Source organism: Megascapheus bottae, chromosome 15 (assembly GCF_031878675.1).
Source record: "Megascapheus bottae isolate mThoBot1 chromosome 15, mThoBot2.hap1, whole genome shotgun sequence".
NCBI classification, from domain to species: domain Eukaryota; kingdom Metazoa; phylum Chordata; class Mammalia; order Rodentia; family Geomyidae; genus Megascapheus; species Megascapheus bottae.
Genome location: NC_143523.1, coordinates 19,752,901 through 19,780,195, shown reverse-complemented (window position 1 = coordinate 19,780,195; position 27,295 = coordinate 19,752,901). Strand labels below are relative to the sequence as shown.

General features: G+C 41.1%; 1 protein-coding gene across 2 annotated transcripts in view; it reads left to right on the top strand.

The window, feature by feature from the left end:
* Positions 1-14,052: 14,052 nt before the first annotated feature.
* Positions 14,053-27,295, top strand: part of Slk (STE20 like kinase) — a 42,701-nt gene continuing 29,458 nt past the window's right edge. Inside the window, exons 1-2 of one of the 2 annotated variants that reach the window (XM_090345948.1) lie at positions 14,053-14,359; positions 27,117-27,281. In XM_090345948.1, coding sequence (XP_090202074.1) covers positions 14,210-14,359; positions 27,117-27,281 — 315 coding nt within the window. In that variant the 5' untranslated portion in view covers positions 14,053-14,209. The remainder of the gene's footprint in view (positions 14,360-27,116; positions 27,282-27,295) is intronic. The other variant, XM_090345949.1, reaches the window with a different exon arrangement.

The following is a 27,295-nucleotide window of genomic DNA, read 5'->3' as shown; positions in this document are numbered from 1 at the left end:
CTGAGTATCTAGGATTACAAGCGTAAGCCACCACACCGGCTTCAAGGTCTTCTTATTTTCAAAAGTAGACAGTAAAAGAATAAGTATAGGGTTATATAAGAACTAGTACATAGGAAAGTTCAGTATAAGTGGTTTATTCTTTTTTGTGTATATCTTTATAAATTGAAACCACAGTGATATCTAAGTTAAAAGCAACATCAAGCCTACACAAATGTCTTCCCTTTTGTTAGTAAAGTGCTTTGTTCTTAAGTTTATCTTTCTTATATGGCTGGAAATGAGAACACTGAACACCATTTTGATAAGTAGATTAAAAGCCTTTATTTCTCAAGACTGTTCCAGCAAAGCCTTTTGAATCTTTTCTTTCTGAGTGCTAGAAACCGAGGTGAGTGAAAAACAAGAACAAATAAGCATGAAATTTACAAAGCAATGGTAAAGTACACAGTTTGATTTTAAGCACTGACTACATTGCTTCTCAAATTACATTTGTTATTTTCACAACTCTTTTCATGGTATCAATCTAGGATTTCAGGTAAAGAAATACTTCACTTTGTTGTTATTTTTGTTTTGTTTTACTTGTTCTTTTTTTTTTCTGTCTTTTGAGGGGGGTGGGAAGGGACAAAGATGGAGGAAAGAGGGGTGAACAAATGTAGCCGGGGTACCAGTAGATCCTAAGTGAGAGACAGCAATAAACTTGTGGGCAAGGATGGGAGGGGGAAACTAAGGGAAAGTGAAGGAAGGCATGACCTTGTTCAAAAAGAATTGTACTTATTATCTGACTTACAAAACAGTAACCTCTTTATCCAATACCACAATACATATATATTTTAAAAAGATACCTTGCTCCAAATATTTCAAGCTGTATCTCCCCTCGCACTGCCAAATTTTGCCTTAGAATATGCAACATTTGAGATTAAAGGTGGGAATATAAGGTCTGAGTCCCTCTGAGGATACATTCACTTAGGAGATCAATGAAACTTAGAAACCTGTATCAACCATCTAAGAAGCTTTTGTGTATATGCATGCACGTGTGTGTGTGTGTGTGTGTGTGTGTGTGTGTATGTGTTGGTAGCAGGTTTTGAACTCAGAACCTCTCTTGGCTTTTTCTGTTCAAAGCTGGAGCTTTACCACTTAAGCCACAGTTTCACTTCTGGCATTTTGCTGTTTAATTAAAGCTTAAGAGTTTCTTAGACTTTCTTTCCCCAGGCTGGCTTTAGACTGTGCTCCTCAGATCTCAACTTCCTAAACAGCTAGGGTTACAGCTTTAAGTCCCCAGCACCGTTTCAGACTTGATTTCACTGTGGTTTTGGTCTCATTCTGGCTTCTTGGAGATGGATGGTCTCCAACTTTTCACTCATATTTCTGGGCTTTTAGGAAGCATGTTATAACATGAAAACAAAAACCACAGATGTTTGCCAAACATCCACAAACTTTGCCAAAATCAAGCCTTGAGGCTCTTATAAAAGATTATAACATTAGAGTTAGTACTTTCTAGTGAGGGACATACATTATTATTTTGCTCTGACTAGCAACCACCTGACAGATTCAGCAGTGGTAAACATGGCCAGGATGCAGAATCCTGATACGGTGAAGTCATTGTTGATTTTCAGTGTTGATTCAGCCTGTTCAGAAGAAATCAAATAAGGAAATGTGCATGTTTGATATTATATTATATATATTTTTTATGGGTCATGGGGCTTGAACTCTAGGCCTGGGCCCTGTCTCTGAGCTCTTCAGCTCAAGGTTACTGCCCTACCCCTTGAGTCAACTGGAGATAAGAGTCTCAGGGTCTTTAGTGCCCAGGCTAGCTTTGAACCATGATCCTCAGATCTCAGCCTCCTGAGTAGCTAGGATTACAGGGGTGAGCCACCATGCCTGGCTGATATTTTAGGCTGTGTTTTTTTTTTTTTTTTTTTTGTCAATTGAACTCTGGGCCTCGGAGCTTGTCCATGAGCTCTTCACCTCAAGGTTATCAGTCTACCACTTGAGCCACAGCACTACTTCTTAATATTGTATTTTAAAAGGGAGCTGTACAGCAGCAGCATATGGTAGCTTAGAACTTGATAGGCAGTTCAGGTCTGCCTCATACTTGTAATATTCCTGCTTCAGCCTCCCGAAGGCTGGGATTATAGGCATGTACTACCATGCCCAGTTAACATTGATATTTTACTTTTTAAAATACTAACATTTAAAATCACCCTGTTCTGAAATGATTTGCAGACACCTGAAACTGTTCTTTTTGGATGTCAATACAGCTTAAACCACAACTCCTGTTAGGGCTTTTTGCTTGTTAATTGATGATAATAACCTCTCAGGTTTGTCTGCCCAGGCTGGCTTCAAATCCTCATCCTCAAGTTGTAGCCTCTTGAGTAGCTAGGATTACAGGCATAAACCATTAGTCGCTGGCTACATATTTCATTTTATTTTGCTTTGTGACCTGAACTATGAAATTTATGTTTATGTTTGTTGTTTGGTAAGTATGGATTTATGGATCCATTAACAAACTACTCCTAAAGCAAGAATACTTATTTCTAGAAGTTCATTGTTTGAAACTTGAAGTATAAAAATGTAAGTCTTACTCTTATCTTCCTTTTTTGTCATTTACAGGAAAAATGATATGTCATTGTCAGGGAAACAGATGACCTGTAAAAAATTATGTTAAGTGAAATTAGGATCTGAGAGAGAGAAAGAGCACATGTTTTCTCCTGTATATGGAACTTAGATAAAAAAATAGAAATATATGAAAATACACACAGTGCCATACGCATATATATATAAAAATCATATATACTAACTTTACATACTTTAGTATGGTATATGCAGGGGTGGGTTTCCATATTGTAATTCTTTAAAATAATTAACTGACTGCTTAGGGGCTGAGAATGTGGCCTAGTAGTAGAGTACTTGCCTAGCATGCACAAAACCCTGGGTTTGATTCCTTGGTACCATATCTATAGAATTAGCTGGAAGTGGTGCTATGGCTTAAGTGGTAGAGAAAGCTCAAGGACAGTGCCCAGGCCTTGAATTCAAGCCCCAGGACTGGCAAAAACAAAACAAAACAAAACACAACCCAAAACAAAACAATAACCTGACAGCTTAACAAAAATGAATATAAGCTGAAGCATGTTTTGTATGAGGCTTAAGGGGAGAGGGTGGACCAATGGAGAGAGGAAGGGTTGACAAATGCAGTCATAATACTCAAGGTACATGTGTGGAAATAGAACCAGGTGATTTGAGGGAATGGGTAAGGTTGGGACAGATGGAGGGGAATGACCTAAGGGGTAACATTGATCAAGATGCGTTGTACTCAGAAACTGACATGTTGACAATTCAGCATGTACCTCTGTACAACTACGTAAAGAAAACAAAAAGAATAATGAAAATAAAAAACAGAAACAATGCCGTTCTGTTCTAAACCTTCCTTCCATCCAGTGTTAAAAGCTGTACTGAAGGGGTTTTTCAATCATCTGATTAATCTGCTGTATGCTCTTGGGGAATGAAGGAGAGGCTGAAGTATGTAGTATTTTGACTATCCAGAAATCTTGGTTCTTCAATAAAGGTGATGTCATACTGAAGCTGACAGAGTGCACCATTTTATAGTGAGTTTATATTAATATTCAAGTTAGCTTTTTTGCCAGCTCAATAAAGGGGCAATTTAAAAATAATGCAGTTGACCTGGGTTGCAAGAGTGCGCCACATTGTAAATGAGTTTATCTGAAGAATCTGGATCCTATCAAAACAGAATGGAACATTCTCCCTTTGGGAGATTCTATCATGCAACTGGAGGAGAAGACAAAGGAAAGCAAACAGGGCTTTTGAGTCTGTTGGTTTAGCAGGATTTGTTCTGGAGCTAGATGACAACAAGACTTAGCTTCAAAGCAATCGTTATCCCTTAATAACTCCTTAATCCTTGTTGTTATGTGAACTGTAAACATTTGAAAGACATAAATGAAGTATTGAATTAGGATTGTCTCCTGAGTGTAGAAGAAATGTTGAGTGGGAGCAAAGGACTTTCAGGATTCCAATTGGAACCACATTTGGTAAAACCAAGTGAATACCATCTGAGGAGCAAAATATCAACAAGCAAGTATAATTACCAATATGAACCAAAGGTATAAAAACGACCAAAGTGATATAGCTTATGTCCATAACCACAGCTACTCAGGAGGCTGATATCTTGAGGCTGAGAACTAGAAGATCATGGCTTGAGACCAGACCAGAAAAAAAGTTTGCGAGACTCTAGCTCCAAATTAACCAGAGGAAAAAGAAGGGCTGGAGTGTGGGCTCAAGTAGTGAAGCCTTAGCTAAGCTAAAGCCTCAGTACTGATAAAAAATAAAACACCCAATTAACACATATCACTGACAATGTTACAGATTTAAGATACACATTTTTTTTTTCCCCGCCAGTCCTGGCTTAAACTCAGGGCCTGAGCACTGTCCTTGGGCTTTCTCAAGGATAAAGCTCTACTACTTGAGCCACAGCACTACTTCTGGCCTTTTCTATGTATATGGTACTGAGGAATCGAACCTGGGTCTTCATATATGCTAGGCAAGCACTCTACCACTAGCTCAAACTCCTGGCCAAGATACACAATTTAATAAGCCTGACACCTGTGAATCCATCACTGTGATCTGATGATGAATGTATTTATCATCACCTTCTAGGTTTCCATGAGACTCTATATAATGTCTCCTCCACTTTCTTATTTCCAGGCAATAATGGCTCTCTTGTTCTCACTATAGTTTGCATATTAGTTTCCATTTACTATAGAAATGAAATGGATTTGTGTGTGTGTGTGTGTGTGTGTGTGTGTGTGTGTGTGTGTGTGAAGTGTAGGTGTGTGAAGCGTAGGTATATTGAAGGATTTCTGACTTCTTTCAGTCAGCCTAAATTTGGCCGGCAAAACAACGATGACTGTCAGCTGGAAGTTCAACCATAAGGAGGTTACAGCTCCATTCCTTCCCTCCAGTGGTTGTGTGGGCCTGCTTAGACATGTTGGCAAGTTCCAGCAATGAGTGTTGTAAGTACCAAGGCTGGAAACCACCAATCTCTTAAATTCTGGGACTGGAACCAGATATCTCATTTATGCTGCATTGTATTGGTTCACCAGACTCTGATCTAAAGTACCTTTAAAGAATGCCGCATAAACCTTCCCACTTCTTGGTGCTGCATGCATCATGCTTTCTTCTAACTGAAAACAAATAGGGGTTTCTAACCTAGACACTTGTTTGAACTGTCCTGCAGCATCCCTAGACTCTATCCATCAGATGTCAATAGTGTCTTATTTCCTGGTTGTGACAATGGAAAACAAGTCTCCAGAAATGATCAGCTATTTGAGGGATGACTATTTAAAATCACTCCCAGCAGAGAACCATTAGGTTAGACAATAGTACTCATCTCTATGATTTGCCTGAAGTCCACTTAATATAATGAATACAATGAGTGCAGAGTGCAGGGAACTCATTTGTCTGCCTTGATTTTTGACTGTTTCCTTGGTCCTGAGGCCACTGGCTGCCATAGTATGATTTTTTTCCTCCTCATGGGTCTTGAACTCAGGGACTGGGCCTGAGCTCTTTTTTGATCAAGGATAACACTCTACCACTTTAAGCCACAGCTCCACTTCTGATTTTCTGGTGGTTAATTGGAGATAAGAGCCTCATAGACTTTTCTGCCCAAATGTGTATGAACTGCAATCCTTAGATCTCAGTATCCTGAGTCACTAGAATTATAGGTATGAGCCACCAGTGCCTGGCCCATAGTATAAATTTGATGACTGCCAATTGTATAAATGAATATGAATGAATGAATGAATGGTATCAATTCTAAGTAAAAAGTAACTCTGGAATGTTTTTCTTTATTATTATGTATCTAGATCCTCAGTCACACATCATTTGGTTATTATTATTATTTGCTAGACATAGCCATTTAAGAAGTTGGCAAAAAAAATACCGTATTAGAGGTGTGGCTCAACTGGTAGTGATAACAAATGAGAGAAAGCAGCAGGTACTGAGTTTTGTTCTGATCTCAGACCTAAAAAGAAAGAAAAGAAAAGGAATTGGTATTGGCATAAAATACAAGAATATATTTGCTTTTAAGAGGAAGCTGTATTTGTTAATTGCCTACTCTAACATGAACTATGAACCACAGAAATAGAAATGATGGTGATTTCTCAGATTTACAGGCAGTGTCAAATGACTGCATTAATAATTTAATGTAAGAGAGCTCAAAGCATGGTTTGTAAAACTGTGACAATTTTTTTTGAAACAAGAATGCACTGTAACTAGTTTTCACAAAAAAGCAGGAAGAGACACTAAATTCTGAAATACTAGAAGAGAAAGGAGAGTATAAGACAGCATATAAGAACTGGACACCTTATTTCTTTATTGTGAAAGTCTGAACATTTCTTTTGTAAGATAGCCATTGTCTTTCCTTTGAAATTGTCCATCTTCTGACCTCAGTGCCTGAGGCAGGCTTTGGTCCTGAAACAGTGGGGATTTCTTTTTCTGACTAGCAGCTACCTCATTCTCTGGATGGTCCTGAATTGTTTCATCTCCCTGAAGCCATCTGTGTTAAAAAAGATGAAATTTACTTCAGCTACTTGGGAGATGGAGGTCAGAGAGCTCATGGTTCCAAGTAGCCTGTGAAAAAGCATGAGACTATATTTGAAAAATAACTAAAGCAAAAAAAAATGGGGAGATAGTATGGCTTAAGTGGTAGAGTAAATACAAGGCCCTGATTTCAAACCCCAGTATTGTGTACTTCCCAATCTGAAGTTCTTTTGTAAGCTCCAAAGTGTAGGAAGGATGCAACTTGTGACTTGCTCAGTGTCACAAAGCTGGTTGATGACAGGATACATAATTCTGAGCCAATGATCAAAACTATCACATCCAACATATACCTTATGAAATGAGAACAGAACAAACATATTTTATTTATGTTGGGGATTTAACACAGAATGCCAGACAAGTACTCTACCATTGAGTGACACCCCCAGCCTTGCAAAGGCTTTTTATCAACCCTAAAGTGCCAGATGCTAGTTGCTGGATCACTCACTGGGTTTGACAGTGAGGCAGTTCAGAAAATGTTACGGTATCTAGATTTTTATTTTACTCTATGATTTTGTTTCTGTGCTACTAATGGGACTTAAACTCAGAGCTTCATTTTCTTGCTTAGTCTTTCTGCTCAGGGCTGGTGCTCTACCACTTAAGCCACACTTCTGCTTCTGGCTTTTATTTTCCTGGTAAATTGGAGATAAGAGTCTCTTGGATTTGTCTGTTCTGTTTGGCTTTCCCCCTCAATTCTCAAATCTCAGCCTCCTGACTAGCCAGGGGTGCTCAATTTTAAATTAGAATTTGAACACTATAAAAGAAGTATATCCACTCTTTATTTTCTAATTTTCCAAGATTTGTGTAGTTAAGCCTTCTTACTACACAGCCAAATGTGGCTGATACATTTGAGTAGAAGTCACCTGGGATGAGGGAAGGTGGGAGTGTGAGTAGTAATTTTGTATTATAAGAGAAGAGATGAATTATAAGAGAAGACATTTTTTGAAATGAAAAAACAGCTCAAATCAGGTGAGTTGTTGACTCTCTCTCTCTCTCTCTCTCTCTCTCTCTCTCTCTCTCTCTCTCTCTCTCTCCCCTCTTGGCTTTTAGAATAGGAAAATTTTAAAAAAGGGCCAGGAGTTTGGCCTAGTGGTAGAATACTTGCCTAGCATGCACAAAGACCCGGGTTCAATTCCTTGGTACCACATGCATAGAAAAAAGCCAGAAGTGGTGTGGAGGCTCAAGTGGTAGAGCTCTAGTCTTGAGAAAGCCCAAGGACAGAGTTCAGGCCCTGAGCTCAAGCCCAGGACTGGCAAAAAAAAAAAAAAGTTCTCTTCTATTCGGGGCTGGGAGTTTGGCCTAGTGGTTAAAGTGCTTGCCTAGCATGCATGAAGGCCCAGGTTCGATTCCTTGGTACCACATACATAGAAAAAAAGCTAGAAGTGGTGTTGAGGCTCAAGTGGTAGAGCTCTAACCTTGAGAAAGTCCAAGGACAGTGATCAGGCCCTGAGCTCAAGCCCAGGACTGACAAAAAAAAAAAAAAGACCAAAAATAAGACTTGGAATACTTAGAATGACACACAGCTCTATTTTAGGAGAATAATCATCATAATTGCAGGTTACTTTCTTAAAATATCAAAAAAATTCCTTTCTAAAAATACAATTCTGCAGGGCAGAAAAATATACTCATACCATCAAGAACATCACAACTAAGGAATTTGCTACTTCTATATTATATACCCAGTAGCATTTAAAGAACTAAGCAGTAACTTTACTGTCTAAATCAGAAATAAGGAGGAGCTAGCTTGTAATTTCTTTTTCTTTTTCTTTTTTTTTTGGCCAGTCCTGGGCTTGAGCTCAGGGCCTGAACACTGTCCTTGGACTTTCTCAAGGCTAGAGCTCTACCACTTGAACCTCAGCACCAGTTCCAGCTTTTTTTCTATGAATGTGGCACCGAGGAATCGAACCAGGGTCTTCATGCATGCTAGGCAAGCATTCTACCACTAGGCCAAACTCCCTGCCCTGTAATTTCTTTTATTAAATATACATATGTCACCTTTTCTTTTTGTCAGTACAGGCCTTTTAACTCAATGCCTCATACTTGCTAGGCAAGTGTTGTTGTTGTTGTTTAATCTCTTGGACTATAACCCCAGCCTGTATCCTTGCTTCATCTTTCATTCATTTATTCAACAAGAAATTATGGGATAGGAAGACAATGGGCTAGATTTAAGAATACAGAGCTATTATTGGGGAAATCTGTCTAAATGACAAATAGTATTGTTAAGTAATTTCTTTTTTTTTTGTTTGCCAGTTCTGGGCCTTGAACTCAGGACCTGGGCACTGTCCTTCAGCTTTCTCAAGGATAGATCTCTGCCACTTGAGCCACAGCACCATTTCTGGCTTCTCTTTTCTATGTATGTGATGTGTAGGAATTGAACCTGGATCTTCGTCCATGCTAGGCAAGCACTCTACCACTAGGCTAAACTCTCGGCCCTTATTAAGTAATTTCTTTGGCTATACTTTCAGGGAAAAATATCTAAGCTATTATTTAACTCCATAAGCATTTCACCTACTTATGCTAGGCTTGACCATCTTATTAACAGGATGCTAACATCAACTGATACTATGAGTCATTCCATAATACAATTATTGAAGTGGCCATTATCGATATACTAAGTACTCTGAGAATCATAAATTAAAATGGCAGGTTATTTTGGGGCAGTCCTATGGTACCTTGGTGAGCTACTGATGTTGTGGCATAATTGGCACTCAAACATTATGAATAGAAGTATAAATTGGTATAACCAACTCTTTTAGAGGCCAATCTGGCAATACAGGTAAAAAAATTTAATAAAGTCTTTGACTCATTTAATTCCAGGAAATATTTAATATTTAATTCAAGGAAATATAACCAGATAAACACACAAAGGTGCCTGTGCTCAATGTGGCTATTTGTGATGGCAAAAACTAGAAACCACTTAAATGCCTAATGCTTGAATAAATTATGATATAACCAGACACCAGAACTCTATGCATCAATTGAAAAGGGTTAGATTGATTTATGCTGACATAGAAAGATGTCAGTGTCCTATATAAAATGACATCATTCTCTGTTGTTTTGTTTTTTGTTTCTGTGAGATAGGATCTCTCTATGTACTCCAGGCTGACTCTGACCTAAGCCTTAGCTTCATAAGTGCTGGTATTACAGGGACGTCCCATTGCATCTCGCCTTCTTTTTTTTTTAATTAAAGAATTTATTAACATTGACTTTTCTTTTTTTTAAATTATATTTTATTGTTGGGGGTAATATATAGAGGGGTTACAGTTACATTAGTCAGGTAGTGGGTGAATTACTTCTCAAACACTGATACCCTTTCTCATGTTTTTGTTCCCTTTTCCCAGAACTTATTTTTATTAGTCCTAAAAGTCCCCTCATGTCAAGGATTAACAGTTTTTGGTTATATCATTATTTTTTATTTTTTGCTATTCCCAGGGCTTGAACTCAGGGCCTGAGCACTGTCCTTGGCCTTTTTTTTTTGCCAGTCCTGGGCCTTGAACTCAGGGCCTGGGCACTGCCCTTGGGCTTTTTTCAAGACTAGAGCTCTACTATTTGAACCACAACACCATTTCTGGCTTTTTTCTATGTATGTGGTACCAAGGAATTGAACCCAGGTCTTCACGCATGCTAGGCAAGCACTCGACCACTAGGCTAAACTTCTGGCTCTCCTTGGGCTTTCTTAAGGCTAGAGCTCTTGCACTTGAGCCATAGCACTACTTCTGTCTTTTTCTATGTATGTGGTACCAAGGAATAGAACCCAGGTCTTCATGCATGCTACACAAGCACTCAACCACTAGGCCAAACTCCCAGCCCTGTCATTACTTTATTTATAAAAAGCTTTCATAAGGTGTTCATTTATTCTTTCATCATTTATTAAAATGTATCTGGACTTCCTTTTTTTTTTTGCCAGTCCTGGGCTTGAGCTCAGGGCCTGAGCACTGTCCTTGGACTTTCTCAAGGCTAGAGCTCTACCACTTGATCCTCAGCACCACTTCTGGCTTTTTTCTATGTATGTGGCATGCTAGGAAAGCACTCTACCACTAGGCCAAATTCCCGGCCCCTTGGACTTTCTTTTTTTTTTTTTTTTTTTTGCCAGTCCTGGGCTTGAGCTCAGGGCCTGAGCACTGTCTCTGGATTTTCTCAAGGCTAGGGCTCTACCACTTGAGCCACAGCACCACTTCTGGCTTTTTTCTATATATGTGGTACTGAGGAATTGAACCCAGGTCTTCGTGCATGCTAGGCAAGCACTTTACCACTAGGCCAAACTCCTGGCCCCTGGACTTTCATTTTTTATTAAATAATTTATTAACACTGGTTTTTACATCATATTTGAAATGATACGTTTAACAAGTATTCAAGAAGGGAATCTATAAACTTTCATCTGTTTTGCTAGTGATTATAAAAGCACTTTATTGGCCAGGTGTGGTGGCTCACACCTGTAATCCTAGGTACTCAAGAGGCTGAGATCTGAGGATCACGGTTCAAAGCCAGCCCAGGCACAAAATCCATGAAACTCTTATCTCCAATTAACCACTAGAAAACCAGAAACCAGAAGGGTGGCAGCCTTGAGCTTGAAGACCTCAGGACAACGTCCAGGCACAGAGTTCAAGTCCCATGACCAACAAAAACAAACCAAAAACCCCACTTTATTAAAGTATGATTGACATACACAAAGCTATTCATATCCAACCTGGTAAGTTTGGAAAAGTTTACATCCATGGGATTATAACCCCATCTATGTCATGAATATAGTAATCGTCACAACCTCAAATGGAGTTAGAACTCAAAGTTTCCCAATTGCTAGGCAAATGCTCTGCTCCTTCAGTCACACCTCCAACCATTTTTACTTCTTTAGTTTTTGGATAGGTCTCATGTTTTTGTTAGGCCATTCTTGGCCAAACACCTCTTTTATGTGCTGTCCTCATGATTGCGATGACAGGTGTGTGCCATCATGCTTAGTTTATTGGTTGAGGTGGAGTTTCACTCTTCACCTAGGCTGACCTTGAACTAAAATCCTCCTAATCTTTGACTCCTGTGCAGCTGGGATTATAGGAATGAGCCTCAAGTTGTCAGTTTTTTTTAATGGTGTTATTTGGGTTTGAACCCAGGGTCTTATGCTTGCTAGGCAGGCACTTTACCTCTTGAGCCACATTTCCAGCCCATGGCCAAACTCCTGCCCCCCCTTTTTTTTATTAGAACCATGTAGATAAGACTTTACATATTTAATACAGTGTGTTTACCCCTGTACAAATGGAAAAAAATTAAGTTTAACATTTTTAACAGTCAGGAGTGAGGAGAAGGCAGAAGGGGAGAATTTTAGACATCTTTGTAGATTATAATTCCTGAATTTGAATTATTTTTCACAAGGATATACATGGCTCTTTTTAATTTATGAAAATAGAAAGGCTTCTTTTTTTTTTTTTTTTTTTGCCAGTCATGAACTCAGGGCCTGAGCACTGTCCTTGGACTTTCTCAAGGCTAGAGCTCTACCACTTGAGCCACAGCACCACTTCTGGCTTTTTTCTATGTATGTGGTACCAAGGAATTGAACCCAGGTCTTCATGCATGCTAGGCAAGCACTCTACAACTAGGCTAAACTCCAGGCCCCAAGGCTTCTCTATTTTGAAAAGAACTTCACCAAACAAAAAGAGAAAGGAAATAGACATATATACCTTTTGATTCAAATCTACCTTTTGTGATTTATACTGAAGAAATAACCAACTAGATGGGGAAAATGTCATAATTAAAGTGGAGAAATTTTAATAAACTTAATATTTCATGGTGGAAGAGAACAATTGTGACTTGTACTAGAACCTGAAAAATGCTGGATACAAATCTGTATGTGTAGTGTATAACCTAATCTGTATAGAACAAAAAAGTTAATTTATGGTCCAAAACTCTTGTTTGGAAATGCAATAAAATTTATGTTTGGCAGGTGCAAGTATTGTGCTTTGTGATTTCTTCTTTGTGCCTTCCTTCACTTTCTCCATAAATGACAGTACCTTTTTCATGGGTATACGCCTTTCTCAAAACATAAAAATGTCTACTTTAAACACATAACAGTTCATGGTCTATTCCTTATCCTTCAATAAAACTGTCCAGAAAAACAAACAACAAAGCAAGGCAAAACCAAACCAAACAGGAGGATCTTGAGAAAGCAAGCTGTTGTAAGCCTCTTATTGGAAGAGGGTTTTTGTCACATCTTGGGACTTGAGGGGCGGTTGTTAGACATCAGATAAACAGCCTTGCCTGCCCTAGGTATCTGCGCATTCATTCGCCATACTGGCGTTTCTATGCCACGCCAGCTGACAGATTCCAGTTAATGCCCAGGCCTCCAGAGCTGGGGAAGCCAGGGCCTTCGCTCAGGGCGTCACCGAGGGCCGCCCTAGGCGAGCGGCGGTGGGGGCGCGGGGCGTGTCGGGGTCATCCTTCCCGAAGGGCCCCTGAAGAACTCGGATCCACCTCGGTGGGTCTCAGGTGCTCACGGCCACAGCAGAAGCACCGATGGCGCCTTCAGATAGCGGCTTAGGCTCCTCGTTTCACAGCAAGGGAAGTGAGGCTCAGAGGTCACCCACTCAAGGTCACAGGACTCCCGAGCCCGAGCTCAGGGCCGCCTCGGGGTCTCATCACCGTACTTGGGACCCTATCTAAGGGGAAAAAAGTCCCCCCAGATCCAGAATCGGAGGCCAGATCCTCTGGCACAAATTACTAAGGGCCGCTCCGCCAAGTCGTGGGCCCACCAGGATTCAGGTGCTGGAGGGAGAGAACGGCGAACGCGAGTCAGGGATGCGGGAACTTCAGCGCCGGCCGCACGCTCCCAGCCCAGGTGCGGGTCCGCCGTCCCTCAGCGAGCCGGACCCAGCGCGCGTGCGCGGGGCCTGAGGTCCCGCCCTCGCGAGCGCGCGACGAGCAGGGCGCGTAACCGGGCGGGCGCGCGGCCGGGGAGCGCGGGCGCGCTGCGGATCGGCGTCGGCGCGCGCCCCAGGCCGAGGCTGTGTGGGCTGAAAGACCGAGCGAGGCGGCAGCAGCAGCGGCGGCGGCAGAGGCAGCGTCCCGGAGCTCAAGGGACGCGCGGGCCTCGCGCCGCGGGAGCAGACAGCCGCGGAGGAGCCCCGGGGCCGGCGCAGAGCCGCTCGGTCTCTCGACTGTGCGCCTCTCGGGCACCGGACGCTTTGCTGGCCCGGAGTGGCCGCCGCCCCTGGAGACTCGCCGTTGACACGGGCCTAAAGTCACCGCGGCTGCGGCCATCCCGGCTGCCCGGACCTGCCGGGTCCCGGACCCGGGGCTCGGGCGAGTGAGGACGATCGTCGGGGCAGGTGCAGCTCGCGAGGGCCGGCGGGGCTCGAGGACCCGCTGGGAGCGGCCGCCCGCGCGGTCCCCGCTCCCGCGGGCCGGAGCCGCGTCGCCGCCCCGCCTTCTCCCGGGGGCCGCCCGGGCGGGACCCCGCGCCCCGCGCCCCGCGCCGGGCCCGCGCGGCCGAGAGCGAGGCAGGAGGAACTTCACCTTCCATTGCTGTGTCTAGTTTGGGTGTTTTTTTTGTGTGTGTGTGTTTCCCCTCCCGGTTATTGTTGTATTTCAAGTCCCAAAGCTCTCGGTATTGGGAGGAAAAATGTCCTTCTTCAATTTCCGTAAGATCTTCAAGTTGGGGAGCGAGAAGAAGAAGAAGCAGTACGAGCATGTGAAGAGGGATCTGAACCCCGAGGAGTTTTGGGAGATCATCGGAGAACTGGGCGATGGAGCCTTTGGGAAAGTGTACAAGGTAAACCGGAAGAAAACGGGAAGTTAGGCGGGCCCCGAGTGGCTCGCGGACTTACTTCTCTGGCCTCCCCCATGCCCGCTCCTCCCCTTCCCCCGTGGGTCTCTTTCCGGGCTCCTGTCCTGTCTTTTGACTCTGGACGTTGGAACTTGAATGTAGCTCATCTCCCCACGGGGCCGTTCACGTTCAGATCGTTAGGACCTAGGGTCGGACTCGGTGAGGACCCCCCCCCCCGAGTGACCGGTAACTGAGCGAGGAGGGGTGCAGTCTTCCCCAACTTCAGAAGGAGTGTCCTTTAATTCCGGGCGGGAGTCTGGTAGTGGCCCCTCAAGTCTTTTAAAACGGAAACTTAAGGCACACGGAGTATCATTGTTTGTATACAAGGCGCATCTGCACGCGTGGATTTACTAAAACAATGTCTATATCTAATGCCTAATTAGGCTCTCGGGATGGGGTGATGGCCACTTGGCAGTCTTCTTTTTTTTCCTCTTCCTCCTCCTCCTCCTCTTTTTTTTTTCATATATTTTTTTTATTGTAATTAATAGAAGGGTTACATTATATTCACCAGATAGAAGGTGCATTACTTCTCTCTTTTTTTGAGTTGGTTGTTGGGCCACATATTATAAAATGGGATGGAATTTCTGACGGAAAATTTCCAGAAGAAAACTTGCATCTGGTAATAATTTCTAAATACAGTTGTGAAAATAACCCGCCCCCCCAAAAAAAAAAACATTGACTAGAGGTCAGTATCGCCAGGGCTTGAAGAATTAAGAAAGAATACACATACATACACACAGGATATTTATTTATTTCCCTGGGAGGTTGAGCATACTCTCTTAAGTAGCATATGAATGATGTCACTGGAATATTTTCATCCTGAAGGGTGAGGTTTTTGTGAGCCACATTTTAGAGGAAGGACCCACGCAGTCGCTTAGAAGTGAAAACATAAACACAGGAGTTGGTAGTTTCACAGAATTTGGCTCTTAAATCCTGGAGAGGCAGGCAGGTCAGAACCCACATTTCCTGGAGGAGGACACAGACTAATAAATGGTTCAGTTGCACACGTCACATTCTAGACTCAGATTCAGGTCTTCTGATCCTGTGTTTAGTATCCATCGTTGGTAGAATGAGAACATTTTTTTTAATTTAATTTTTTAAACACTTTCTAAAATCCTATTACAGTTTTATTTTCGCCTGAATGCATCTTGTTAAAACCCCAATTCTCATACTTTACCCAGTCTGCAATAATCAACTCCTGCGTGCTTACAGAACACATTGTTCACATGGCCTACCCTAGCACTTGTCATACTACCACATACTACTGTTGGTGTATTCATGCTTGTATAACAAAATTAAGGATCAGAGTTATATAGTATTAGGTCTGCCATTATCTTACATGCATTTTATTTGTTGAAAGTGTGTGTAACTTACATAGGAATGTCATTTAAGGTTGGCAAAGCAAATTTCAATGTTTGTATGGAGGGTGGATTGTGGTTTCAGGGTAGATTGGTATATGACCCGTGGTTGGAAGGACTTTTAGTGTAAACCTTGACTCCTGGGTGTCAAGGTTGAATTTTTGTGCTGGTTTTCAGAGCCAGCTTTGTGGTCTTGAACAAAAACTTAACTTGTCTGGCTTTCTATTGTTTAATTATTAAAACCACATTTTCTTAAATGTTTGTTTAGATCACTTCATCTGTTGACATACGAGAAAAGTAAACTAGCTAGGAAAGACAAATCTAAACATTTCTGAAATCTTTGTCAAGAGAGTGGTAGTGCTTATGGACATTTGTGTGTGTGTGTGTGTGTGTGTGTGTGTGTGTGTTATGAATAAGCAGCAGTGGACACTATTAAGAGCTCAGGCTTTGGGTTGGAGTAATTTCTCACTCAGTAGTTGTCTGTGACCTTGACCAAGTTACTTATTCTAACTTTGCTCCTCAGTATGTGAAGATTAGAGGAGACAGTAAATGTAAGGCATCCATAAAGGATTCAGTAAATGGTTGAAATCACTCTTTAGTGCTTATGGAAACAAAGCGTGGGATGGGACAGAGATGATAAGCTATTTTCTTGATTTCTTATTATGGTTATCCACTGCAGTGACTGTTTCTGTAGATTTTCTGAAAAAATTGGTGGCTTATTGTATTTAGGTCAATACTGTGTGTAGGGAAGTGTGGGCTAGATGATTGTTTTATTTTATGATGTTTTCATCGTAATAGAAGTGAGTTCTTTGTAAGCCTACCCTTCCCCTTTACTACTCTATCCCCATGAAGAGCCAGATTTGAAATATTTTGGGGGGAGTCTCTTTTTTCCTAAGTTTTTTTTTTTTTTTTTTTTTAAGATTTCCTATCTGTAAATTTCTGTGAAGGCAATTGTAAATGTTTTCTTGCCTCTTTTTGTTTAAAGCTGAGACTTGCAGCAGTGTGTAAGTTTGCTATGTGGGGACAGAGCTGTCAAATTTTAGTATTGTATATGGTAGCATATAGTAGAAAACTATATCTAAACTTGATTCTAGCTATCATTTGCTTAGGAAAATTGGTAGCATACAAAAATTAAATGGTAGCTGGGCGCGGTGGCTCACAACTGTAATCCCAGCTACTCAGGAGGCTGAGATCTGAGGATCAAGGTTCAGAGCCAGCCCAGGCACAAAAGGACCTGAGAGTCTTATCTCCACTTAACCTCTAGAAAATGGGAAGTGGGGCTTGGCTCAAGGATAGAGCAGTAGCCTTGAGCTGAAGAGCTCAGGGACAGCACCCAAGCTGAGTTCAAGTCCCATGACCCACCAAAAAAAAAAAATTAAATTGTAACTAGAAAGTTCTTTCTGTTGTGTATTTATATTGGAATTATGTTTCCATCATACAGTTATATTGCTTCCACCCAGTGCAGTCTTATACAACTCTTAACAAAGTTACTTCCTTGACTGAAATATATTTCATTATTTAATTCTCTCTCCCGCCCTACTCTCTTCCCATCCCTCCCTCAGTGTCAGTACTGGGGCTTGAAATTGAGGCTGGGCGCTGTCTCTGAGTTCTTTTTCTCAAGGCTAGCACTCTGCAGTTGAGCTACAGTTCCACTTGGGTTTATTTTTTGGTGGATAATTGGAGATACGAGTCTCACAGACTTTCCTGCCTAGACTAGCTTCGAACTGCAGTCCTCAGATCTCAGCCCTGAGAAGCTGGGATGACAGGTGTGAGCCGCTGGCGCACAGTGATCTATATCTTATAAAAAGCAATGAAATGCTTAGTTTTTATATTGAAAGCCACTGAAACGCATGTATATTTATCAGCTAATAAAGTGAATTAATATTATATCAGGGTCAATAATTCTGCAGGCACCTCAGTCTCCCCCCTGTCTCCTGTCTGAATACGATTCCTTTAAAATAGTGGTGGTGAATGTCCCAGGGCTGTGTTAGGGCTTAGAAGCCATTTGTGCATGACAGATGTTTATCATTGGGTCTCTGAGACCCTGTGCCTGTATTGATAATTTTTTATGGCCATTCGGGGAAAAATGTTTTCCCACTTCTGCAAGGGATCCTACAGTCCTATCTTTATTTGTTTATTTGCTTTTCTTTACTGCCTGATATGTACCTTAGAAATTTAGTTTTGTCTCCACTTGAACTTTGTAAAAAAATAGAATCATACTGGCTGCATTCTGATGTGAACTCTCAAAAATCAAAATTATGTTTTTCACATTTAACTTATCACCTAAAACCAACTGTTCATTTTTATTGTTGCATAGTACCCCATTACATATCATTAATTATTGACTATTAATAGACATATTTGTTGTTTTTAGAGTTTAGCCAGTATATCTACTGACATGCATGAATTGCATTTGGACTTAACACAGGAGTGTAATTGATGAGTTACAGAGAAGCATAAATTTAATTTTACTGAATGCCAAACAGATTATACCAGTATCTATGTTGCCACTGGTCGAGTGACAATGTCCTGATTTTGTAGGGATTTTTCTTTTTTTTCTGATATAGAGTCTTATTTGGGTATGTATTTGGGCTCAATCCGCCTTTGTGAGGCTGGCTGCTCATCTAGTTGGGCTAACAGACATAAGCCACCACATCCAGCTTTCCACTGGGAGGCACTCCTGAGAACTCATCTCTAGACTGGGCTCTAAACTTGATTTCCCCAAATTTAGCATCCCAAGCAGCTAGAGTTATAGGACATGAGCCACTGGTTCCTGGCATTCTTTAGAATTTCTGACAGTCTTATAGTGTATTATCTTTACTTTTCTGTTTATGAAGGAAGTTTCTTTATATGCTTAGTGGAAATTTGAGTTTTTTTCATATACTATTCTGCTGATGGTTCTTTTTTTAAATTTAATTTTAATGTCATGGTAATGTACAGAGGGGTTAAAATTACATACATAAGATAGTGAGTACATTTTTTTTTTTTTTTTTGCCAGTCCTGGGCTTGAGCTTGGGGCCTGAGCACTGTCCTTGGACTTTCTCAAGGCTAGAACTCTACCACTTGAGCCTCAGCACCTCTTCCAGCTTTTTTTTATGTAAGTGGTACCGAGGAATTGAACCTGGGTCTTCGTGCATGCTAGGCAAGCACTCTACCACTAGGCCAAACTCCCGGCCCCGTGAGTACATTTTTTGTTGGACATTGTTAGCCCCTCTCATGTTTTTCTCTAGCTACTCATCCTTTCACCCCACCTGTTTCTTTCCTTTCCTCCCTTCCCTTCCTTCCCTTCCTTCTCTCCCTTCCCTCCCTTCCCTCCCCCCCTGCCCTTCTTTCCTTCCCTTCTCCTTCCTTCCCTCCTTTTTTTTTTTGACCAGTCCTGAAGTTTGAACTCGGGCTGAGCTAGCGTTCTACCTCTTGAGCCACAGCACCACTTGTGGCTTTTTGTGTGTATGTGGTACAGAGGAATGGAACCCAGGGCTTTGTGCATGCTAGGCCAGTGCTCTACCACAGGCCACACTCCTTGCCCTGCCTTTGTTCATTTTCTTGTTTATAGGGTGTGTATATAAACATATATGCATTCAATATTTTGAGCTTTAGCCATTATGGTTATTGCAAATATATTTTTATCCTGCAATTGTATTTTCATTCTTTTAATAGTGCTAATAGTACCTTTTTACTAGCTGAATTCCCCCCCCGCCCCCCGGCTCTCCCTGAGCTCTTCAGCTCAAGGTTAGCACTCTACCACTTGCACCATAGTGCCACTTCCTTACTAACTGAATTCTTGGTTGGTTTTTTTTTTTTTTTTTTTTTTGCTAGTCCTGGGCTTGAGCTCAGGGCCTGAGCACTGTCCTTGGACTTTCTCAAGGCTAGCATTCTACCACTCGAGCCTCAGCACCACTTCTGGCTTTTTGCTATGTATGTGGGGTACCGAGGAATCGAACCCAGGTCTTTGTGCATGCTAGGCAAGCACTCTACCACTACGCCAAACTCCCGGCCCCTGAATTCTTGATTTTAATGTAGTACAGTTTTTTAGTTTTTTTTCCTTTATAGCTAATGCTTTTTATGTTGTTTTTAAAGTATTCTTAACCCAGAATCATGAAGATAATCTAAAGCTTATGAATTTACCTTTAAATGGTTAGGTCTACAACTCAGTGGCATTTATTTGTATATTTTTCTGTAGGTAAATAAAATTTATTTCATTTAATAGATTAATTAAAATTGTTATTGTAAAGGTGATATGCAGAGAGGTTACAGTTATGTATGTAAGTCAAGTAATAAGTATGTTTTCTTTGGATGGTGTTCCCCTTTCCCTTGTCTCCCAGTTTTTCCCTCAAAAATTTATTTCTTTTAGGAGCAAGTTGATCTTTTTTTGTTAAGATTCAGCTGAAAAGCATTTGCATATTTGACCTATTGGATAATTGCAGATAGTTGTAGTAAAACAGTTACTGCCACTTTTGTACTTAAAAAAAGTTTTTTTTTAAATGTCGTCTTGTGGATTAACATCATGGGCTGGGCACTGTTCCTTTTGCTTCTGACTGGTGTGCTGTACTTCCTGAGCCACAACTCCACTTCCAGCTCTTTGGTGAGTAATTGGAGAGTTACACAGATTTTCCTGTCCAGGCTAGCTTTGAACTAAGATCTTTAGGTCTCAGCCTCTTTAGTAGCTAGGACTGTCAGTGTGAGCAACTTGCACCTGGCAGCTTTTGTACTTTTTTAATGGGTTTGGAATTTTCTTTTTCTAAAATAAGATATAAGGTAGGGAGGATCCAATTCTTTTCTTTCTTTCTGCCAATCCTGGGGCTTGAACTTAGGACCCAGCACTGTTCTTGGACTTTCTCAAGGCTAAGGCTCTATCACTTGAGCCACAGTACCACTTCCGGCTTTCTCTATGTATTTGGTACCGAGGAATTGAACTTGGATCTTCGTGCATGCTAGGCAAGTACTGGACCAAAGTCCTGCCCCACCCCCTTCCCCCTTTATTCTTTACAGTATATGCATACCTAGTTTTCTCAGAACCATTCTGTTGTGTAGGGGTAGCATCTTACTGTTCTGCAATATCCTATCTCTATATAACACGAATCTCTTTTCTTCTTTACTAATATTTATCTATTACTGTATCATTATCCCACTTTCTTAGTTGGGAAAGTATCAAAATTAAGTTGTTGATTGTTGTTTCTTTTTTGGGGGGTGGGTGTCAGTTATGGGGCTTGAACTTTGGACCTGAGTGCTGTCCTTGAGCTCTTCAGCTGGTGCTCTACCACTTTGAGCCACAGTACCACTTTTGGTTTTCTGGTGGTTAATTGGAGATAAGGGTCTCTTGGACTTTCCTGCCCTGGCTGAACTTGAACCTCAGTCCTCAGATCTTAGCCTCCTGAGTAGTTAGGATTACACCAGCACTTGGCTTTCCCTCTTGCTTTTTCTTTTTTTAACAGGGTCAAGAATTATCTTTGTTAAGTTCTGCAAATTTTTAAGTTGAATTAAAAATTAATATCTGTATAACTGAATATTCTCAGCTGTGCATATACTTTATCTGTTTTTGTTTTTTATTTGTGCCAATCTTGGGGCTTGAACTTGGGGCCTGGGTACTGTCCCTGAGCCTTTTTGTTGAAGGCTGGTGCTTACCACTTGAGCCACAGCCTACTTCTCCATTTTTTGGAGGATAATTGGAGATAAGAGCCTAATGGCTTTTCCAGCCTGAACTGGCTTTGAACTGTGATCCTCAGATTTAAGCCTCCTGAATAACTAGGATTTACAGGTGTGAGCCACTGGCACTTAGCATATATGCTTTATTTTTATTTAAGACTTTTTTTTTTAAAGACCTGGGCCTTGAACTTAGGACTTGGGCACTGTCCTTGGGCTTTCTCAAGGCGAGAGCTCTACCACTTGAGTCACAGTACCATTTCTGGCTTTTTTCTGTGTATATGGTACCGAGGAATCGAATCCAGGTCTTTGTGCATGCTAGGCAAGCACTCTACCACTAGGCTCAACTCCCGGCCCCATTTATTAAGTCTTTTAACCTGATGTTCATATTTTTTTCCCCTGAAAGCCATGGGAAACAACTTCAAGGTGTCTGTTTTTCCTTTTGGAATTTCCTCCTGGACTTTTGTGTGGGACCTTTAGTAACCTTATGAAAAAAGAACCATTGAAAATTCATTTTTAAAGACCTTGCTGTATGAATATTTCTTTATTATAATGTCATACTTGACGTATACAATCCTTTCAAAAATATGTTATTTTCTTTTTCTTAGAGTGATTAAAACTGGGAAGTTCATTGTCTTTTGGCTTCAGGTGTTGATGTTGAAAGTCTGATGCCATTTTGTTTTCTGATTATCTGTGATCTTTTTCTCTTGATAGGTTTTAAGATATTCTTTTTGTTGCCTACTTATGGTAAGATGATTTGCCTCCTTTTCTTTTTTTGGGCTATTGATAAATCCTTTCAGTTTGAAGACTCAGGCTCTTTAATTCTGTGATAATTTCTTGTATTATTTGGCAATCTCTGGCCTAAATTTCTAACCTTCTTCTCCTTCCCCAATTAATAGCTCTGTCATGGTTTTAAGATGCTTCTAAATTTAGTGAATATTTACTATCTTACTTGACTCTCAGAAGCACTTGAGATATTTGGCTATTCTTTCCTCTAAAATGTCCATCTATTTGGCTTTTACATCATTAGATCCCTGATTTTCTTCCTTTGTGTTTATTCCTAAGACTCATTTGTTGCATGATTCTCTTTTTGATTTTAAATACTTCAGATGTGATTTTTTTTTTTTTGTGCCAGTCCTGGTCCTTAAACTCAGTCCTGGGCACTGTCCTTGGGCTTTCTCAAGGCCAGAGGTCTCCCACTTGAGCCACAGCACCATGGGCTTTTTTCTATGTATGTGGTACTGAGGAATCCAAACTAGGTCTTTGTGCAAGCTAGGCAAGCTCTCTACCACTAGGCTAACTCCTGGCCCTCAGATGCAAATTTTAAATGTTGAGATTTTTACAGGGCTCAGTGTAGACCTTTTTTCTCTTTGTCTTTTCCTTCTCTTTCTCTTTTTCATTTTTTTCTCCGGGTGGCTTTTCAATTTAAATGGTTTTTGTCTTCACCTCCCTAGAGTTTTGAATCCATACATAGAACTTTTGTGTCTCACCTTAAACCAGTTGGGAACTTGAATGAACTCAACTCATGGTGTCAGCCCCCAATGTGTGCCTATGTTCCTGTTTAGTAATTACATTTAGTTATCTTTAACTACCAATTACATAGCATAGATCAGAGACCTAGGGGTCTTTTTTTTTGTGGGGGAGGGTTGGTTATGAGGCTTGAATTCTTGGTCCCTGAGCTCATCAGCTCAAAGCTAGTGTTCTACCATTTTGAGCCACAGTGCCACTTGTGGTTTTCTGGTGGTTAATTGAATATGAGACTCATGGAGGACTTCAGTGCCCAGGATGGCTTTGAACTGCAATCTTCAGGTAGCTAGAATTATAGGTGTGAGCCACCAGTACTGGGAACCCGGCTCGGGGTCATTTTTTTTTTTTTTTTTTTGCTGGACTTAAGCTCAGGGCCTGAGCACTGTCCTTGGACTTTCTCAAGGCTAGAGCTCTACCACTTGAGCCTCAGCACCAATTTCAGCTTTTTTCTATGTATGTGGTATCAAGGAATTGAACCCAGGTCTTCATGTATGTTAGGAAAGCACTCTACCACTAGGCCAAACTCTTGGCCCCTTGGGGTCATGTTTAATACCTCCTTCCTTCCTACCAAGTCCAATGAAACATGATGTCCTACTGTCCTACTTACTCTATCTAGAAAATATTTCTTGAACTTTATCTTTTTTTTTTCACTGTGACTGTAGTAGTCAAAATGATTCTTTTTTTGTTTTTGTGTGTATGTGTGTGTGTGTGTGTGTGTGTGTGTGTGTGTGTGAGAGAGAGAGAGAGAGAGAGAAGGGAAGGGAAGGGAAGGGAAGGAGAAGAGGGGGAGGGGGAGGGGAGGAAGAGAGAGTATGTAAGAGTGCTGGGATTTGAACTCAGGGCCTGGATGCTATCCCTGAAATTTTCTTTGCTCAAGGCTAGCACTTTAGCATTTAAGCCACAGCTCCACTTCCCACTTTATGGGGGCTAATTGCATATAAGTCTCATGGATTTTCCTGTTTGGGCTGGTTTTGAACAGGGATCCTCAGATCTCAGTCTCCCTGAGTAGGATTACAGGCATGAGCCACTAGTGCCTGGCTTTCTCTCTCTCCCTCTCTCTTTCCCTGTCTCTCCCCTCTCCCTTTTCCTCTCTTCCCCTTCCCCCTTTCTCTTTTTCCTCATGGTTGGTGTTCTACCATTTGAGTTATACCTCCAACCTGGCATTTTTTGCTGGTTAGTTGAAGATAAGAGTCTTTTGCACTTTGCTGCCTGAACTGGCTTCAAACTTTGTTCCTTCTATCTCAGCTTCCTGAATAGTTTAGGATTGTAGGCATGAGCCGCAGGAGGGGGTTGTGCCCAACTAAATTTAATGAATTTTATGTGGCACAGGAGGTTCTCCTAAGGGAATGAAGAAATAGCAAAACCTACATGCCTTGGTTTTAGGTTGAATATAGAGAGCCATTTGTGGAAAAGTAGGCAAAGTATGTGGGATAAGGAAAGTAATTATTTTAATAAGTCTTGTTTGTACAAGTTCTCTGGGCTGACTTCCATCTAAGATTTTTTTTTTCCTTCTTGGTACAAAGAAGGCAACTTTGATGGGGGATTTTGTAAATCTTCTGTTTTGAGAAAGGGAGAAGGTGATCACACCCTTCTTATTTCTGTTTTTCAAGACTTTTAGTTTTTCAAAGTAGTCTTTAAGGTCAAGATGGCATATTTGGGATATTTGGGGTATTTAAGACTTAATGGTGGAATTTTTAACTCTCACCTCCTGCATGGGGAACAGGAAATGTTTCTCTTTCTCTTGATGTTAGCCTGGCTTTTTTTTTTTGCCAGCCCTGGGACTTGAACTCAGGGCCTGAGCACTGTTCTTGAGCTTTCTCAAGGCTAGAGCTCTGCCACTTGAGCCACAGCCCCACTTCTGGCCTTTTCTATGTATGTGGTTCTGAGGAATTGAACCTGGGTATTTGTGCTTGCTAGGTAAGCACTGTACCACTAGGCCAAACTCCCGGCCCCTCGCCTGGCTTTTGAGCCATCTAGGAGCCCAGTTTCTCCTAATGGTATGCTTTCTATGAAACCCCTTGCTCTGCCATTTGAGAAATAGTAACAGTATGTGTTACCTGAATTGTGAAATGTAACCCTACTGTACAACACCTTAATAACAACAATAAAATTAAAAAACCCAACAAAACAAAAATAATTAAAGCAACAAAAAGAGTTTGGAAACAAACCTGGATTTAAATCTTGATTTCTCCCTTTCATTAATCTATGACCTGTGGAAGGAAGCCTTTTTACCTTTAAGTTTATATTCTCCTTTGAAGTGGGGATGATAACATATTATGGGGATAGTGTAAGGATTAAGTAACAATAGTAATAATCTTAGCCAATGTTTTTCCATCCATATTGTAGATGCCAGAAATTCTATTAATGTTTATATGTACTTTTTCATTTGGTAAATATATATTACCATCATACTGTTAGACTTGTAAGGGGTAGCTCGATTTCACTGAAGAAGATACTACAAGGATTTTGAACTGAGCTGAGGCTCCCTTGAAACACCACCCTCTTTGCATATAAAAATCTCAGTACTGTGATAGCAAGTAGTAGTTAATATTTTTATTTAAATTATCTTTAAAAAAAACTGGTACTAGACTTTGAATTCAGTGCTTGGTTGGTGTTCTGCCACTTGACTCATGCCTCTGTTCTGGCTTTGCTGGTTTTTTTGTGCATAGAATCTTGAGTACTTTTCTGCCTGGGCTGGCTTTGTACAAAGAACTTTTTTTTTTTTTTTTTTTTTTGCCAGTTCTGGGGCTTGAACTCAGGGTCTGAGCAGTGTCCTTGGGCTTTCTCAAGGCTAGAGCTCTACCATTTGAGCCACAGCACCATTTCCAATTTTTCTTTTTTTTTTTTTTTTTGTGTTTTTCTTTTCTTTTTATTCCAGTCCTGGGCTTAAGGTTAAGCTCAGGGCCTGAGCACTGTCCTTGGATTTTTCTCAAGGCTAGAGCTTTACCACTTGAGCCTCAGCACCACTTCCTGCTTTTTCTAAGTATGTGGTACCAAAGAATTGAACCCCGGTCTTCGTGCATGCTAGGCAAGCACTCTACCACTAGGCCAAACTCCCGGCCCTGCATTTCCAACTTTTTCTATGTATGTGGTACCGAGGAATTATCTTCGTGCAAGCTAGCCAGCACTCTACCACTAGGCCACACTCCCGGCCCTATACAAAGAACTTTTTAAACTCAACAGTTGTAAAAAGAACAATGCAATTTAAAAACTGAGCAAAAGATTTGAACTTGATCCTTCATCAAAGATATAGAGATGATAAATATCATAGGAAAATTTGTATGCTTCCTATCACATATCAGGGAAATTTAAAACAGCACACCTATTATAGTCATTAAAAACGTACACTTACAACACCAAAGGCTTACCAGGACTTAAGGGCGAGAGCAGTTCTTTTTTTTTTTGATGGGGGGGGCATTTGTGAGGCTTGAACTCTGGGCCTGGGTGCTGTACCTGAGCTCTTCAGCTCAATGCTAGTGCTCTGCAACTTGAGCCACAGCACCACTTCCAGATTTCTGGTAGTTAATTGGAGATAAGAGTCTCCAGGACTTTTGTGCCCGGGCTGGCTTTGAACCACCATCCTCAAATCGCAGCCTTCTGAGTAGCTAGGATTACAGTTGTGAGCCAGCGCGCCCAGCTGGGACAGCAGTTTTTATTGCTAGGAGGAACACAAAGCAGTATAGTCACTTTGGAGGCGCACAAAGCACTGTGTAAGTTCTTCCAAACCAAGCCAACCTGGTATTTACCCAAATGAATTGAAAACTTAGGTTCATACTGAATCTGCACATGTATGTTTGTAGCAACTTTATGTACAACTACCCAAGATTTTAAACGGCATATCCTTTGTTGGGTGAATGGATAAATAAACTGTGGTGCACCCATTCAGTGCAGTATTACTTAACCTTAAAGGAAGTGAGCTCTCAAGCCACAGACTGACCTAGAGGAACATTAAACACATACTGTTAAATAACAGTCAGTGATGGTTTAGCATAGGTTCATCGTGTGTTGCAGATGTACCACGATGATGAGGACCGTGGGGGAGGATTTGCATGTGTAGGAGTTCAGGGAGGGACACCTACTTTCTGCTTAGTTTTGCTGTGTACCTAAAACTTAAGCTAAAAAAATAAAAAAAACCTTGAAAGTATGCACTGTGACACTTTTGTCTCTTGGATTTTTAGGCCCAGAATAAAGAGACTAATGTTTTAGCCGCTGCAAAGGTGATTGACACCAAATCTGAAGAAGAACTCGAAGATTATATGGTTGAAATTGATATATTAGCATCTTGTGATCACCCAAATATAGTCAAGCTTCTGGATGCCTTCTATTATGAGAACAATCTTTGGGTAGGTATTTTCTG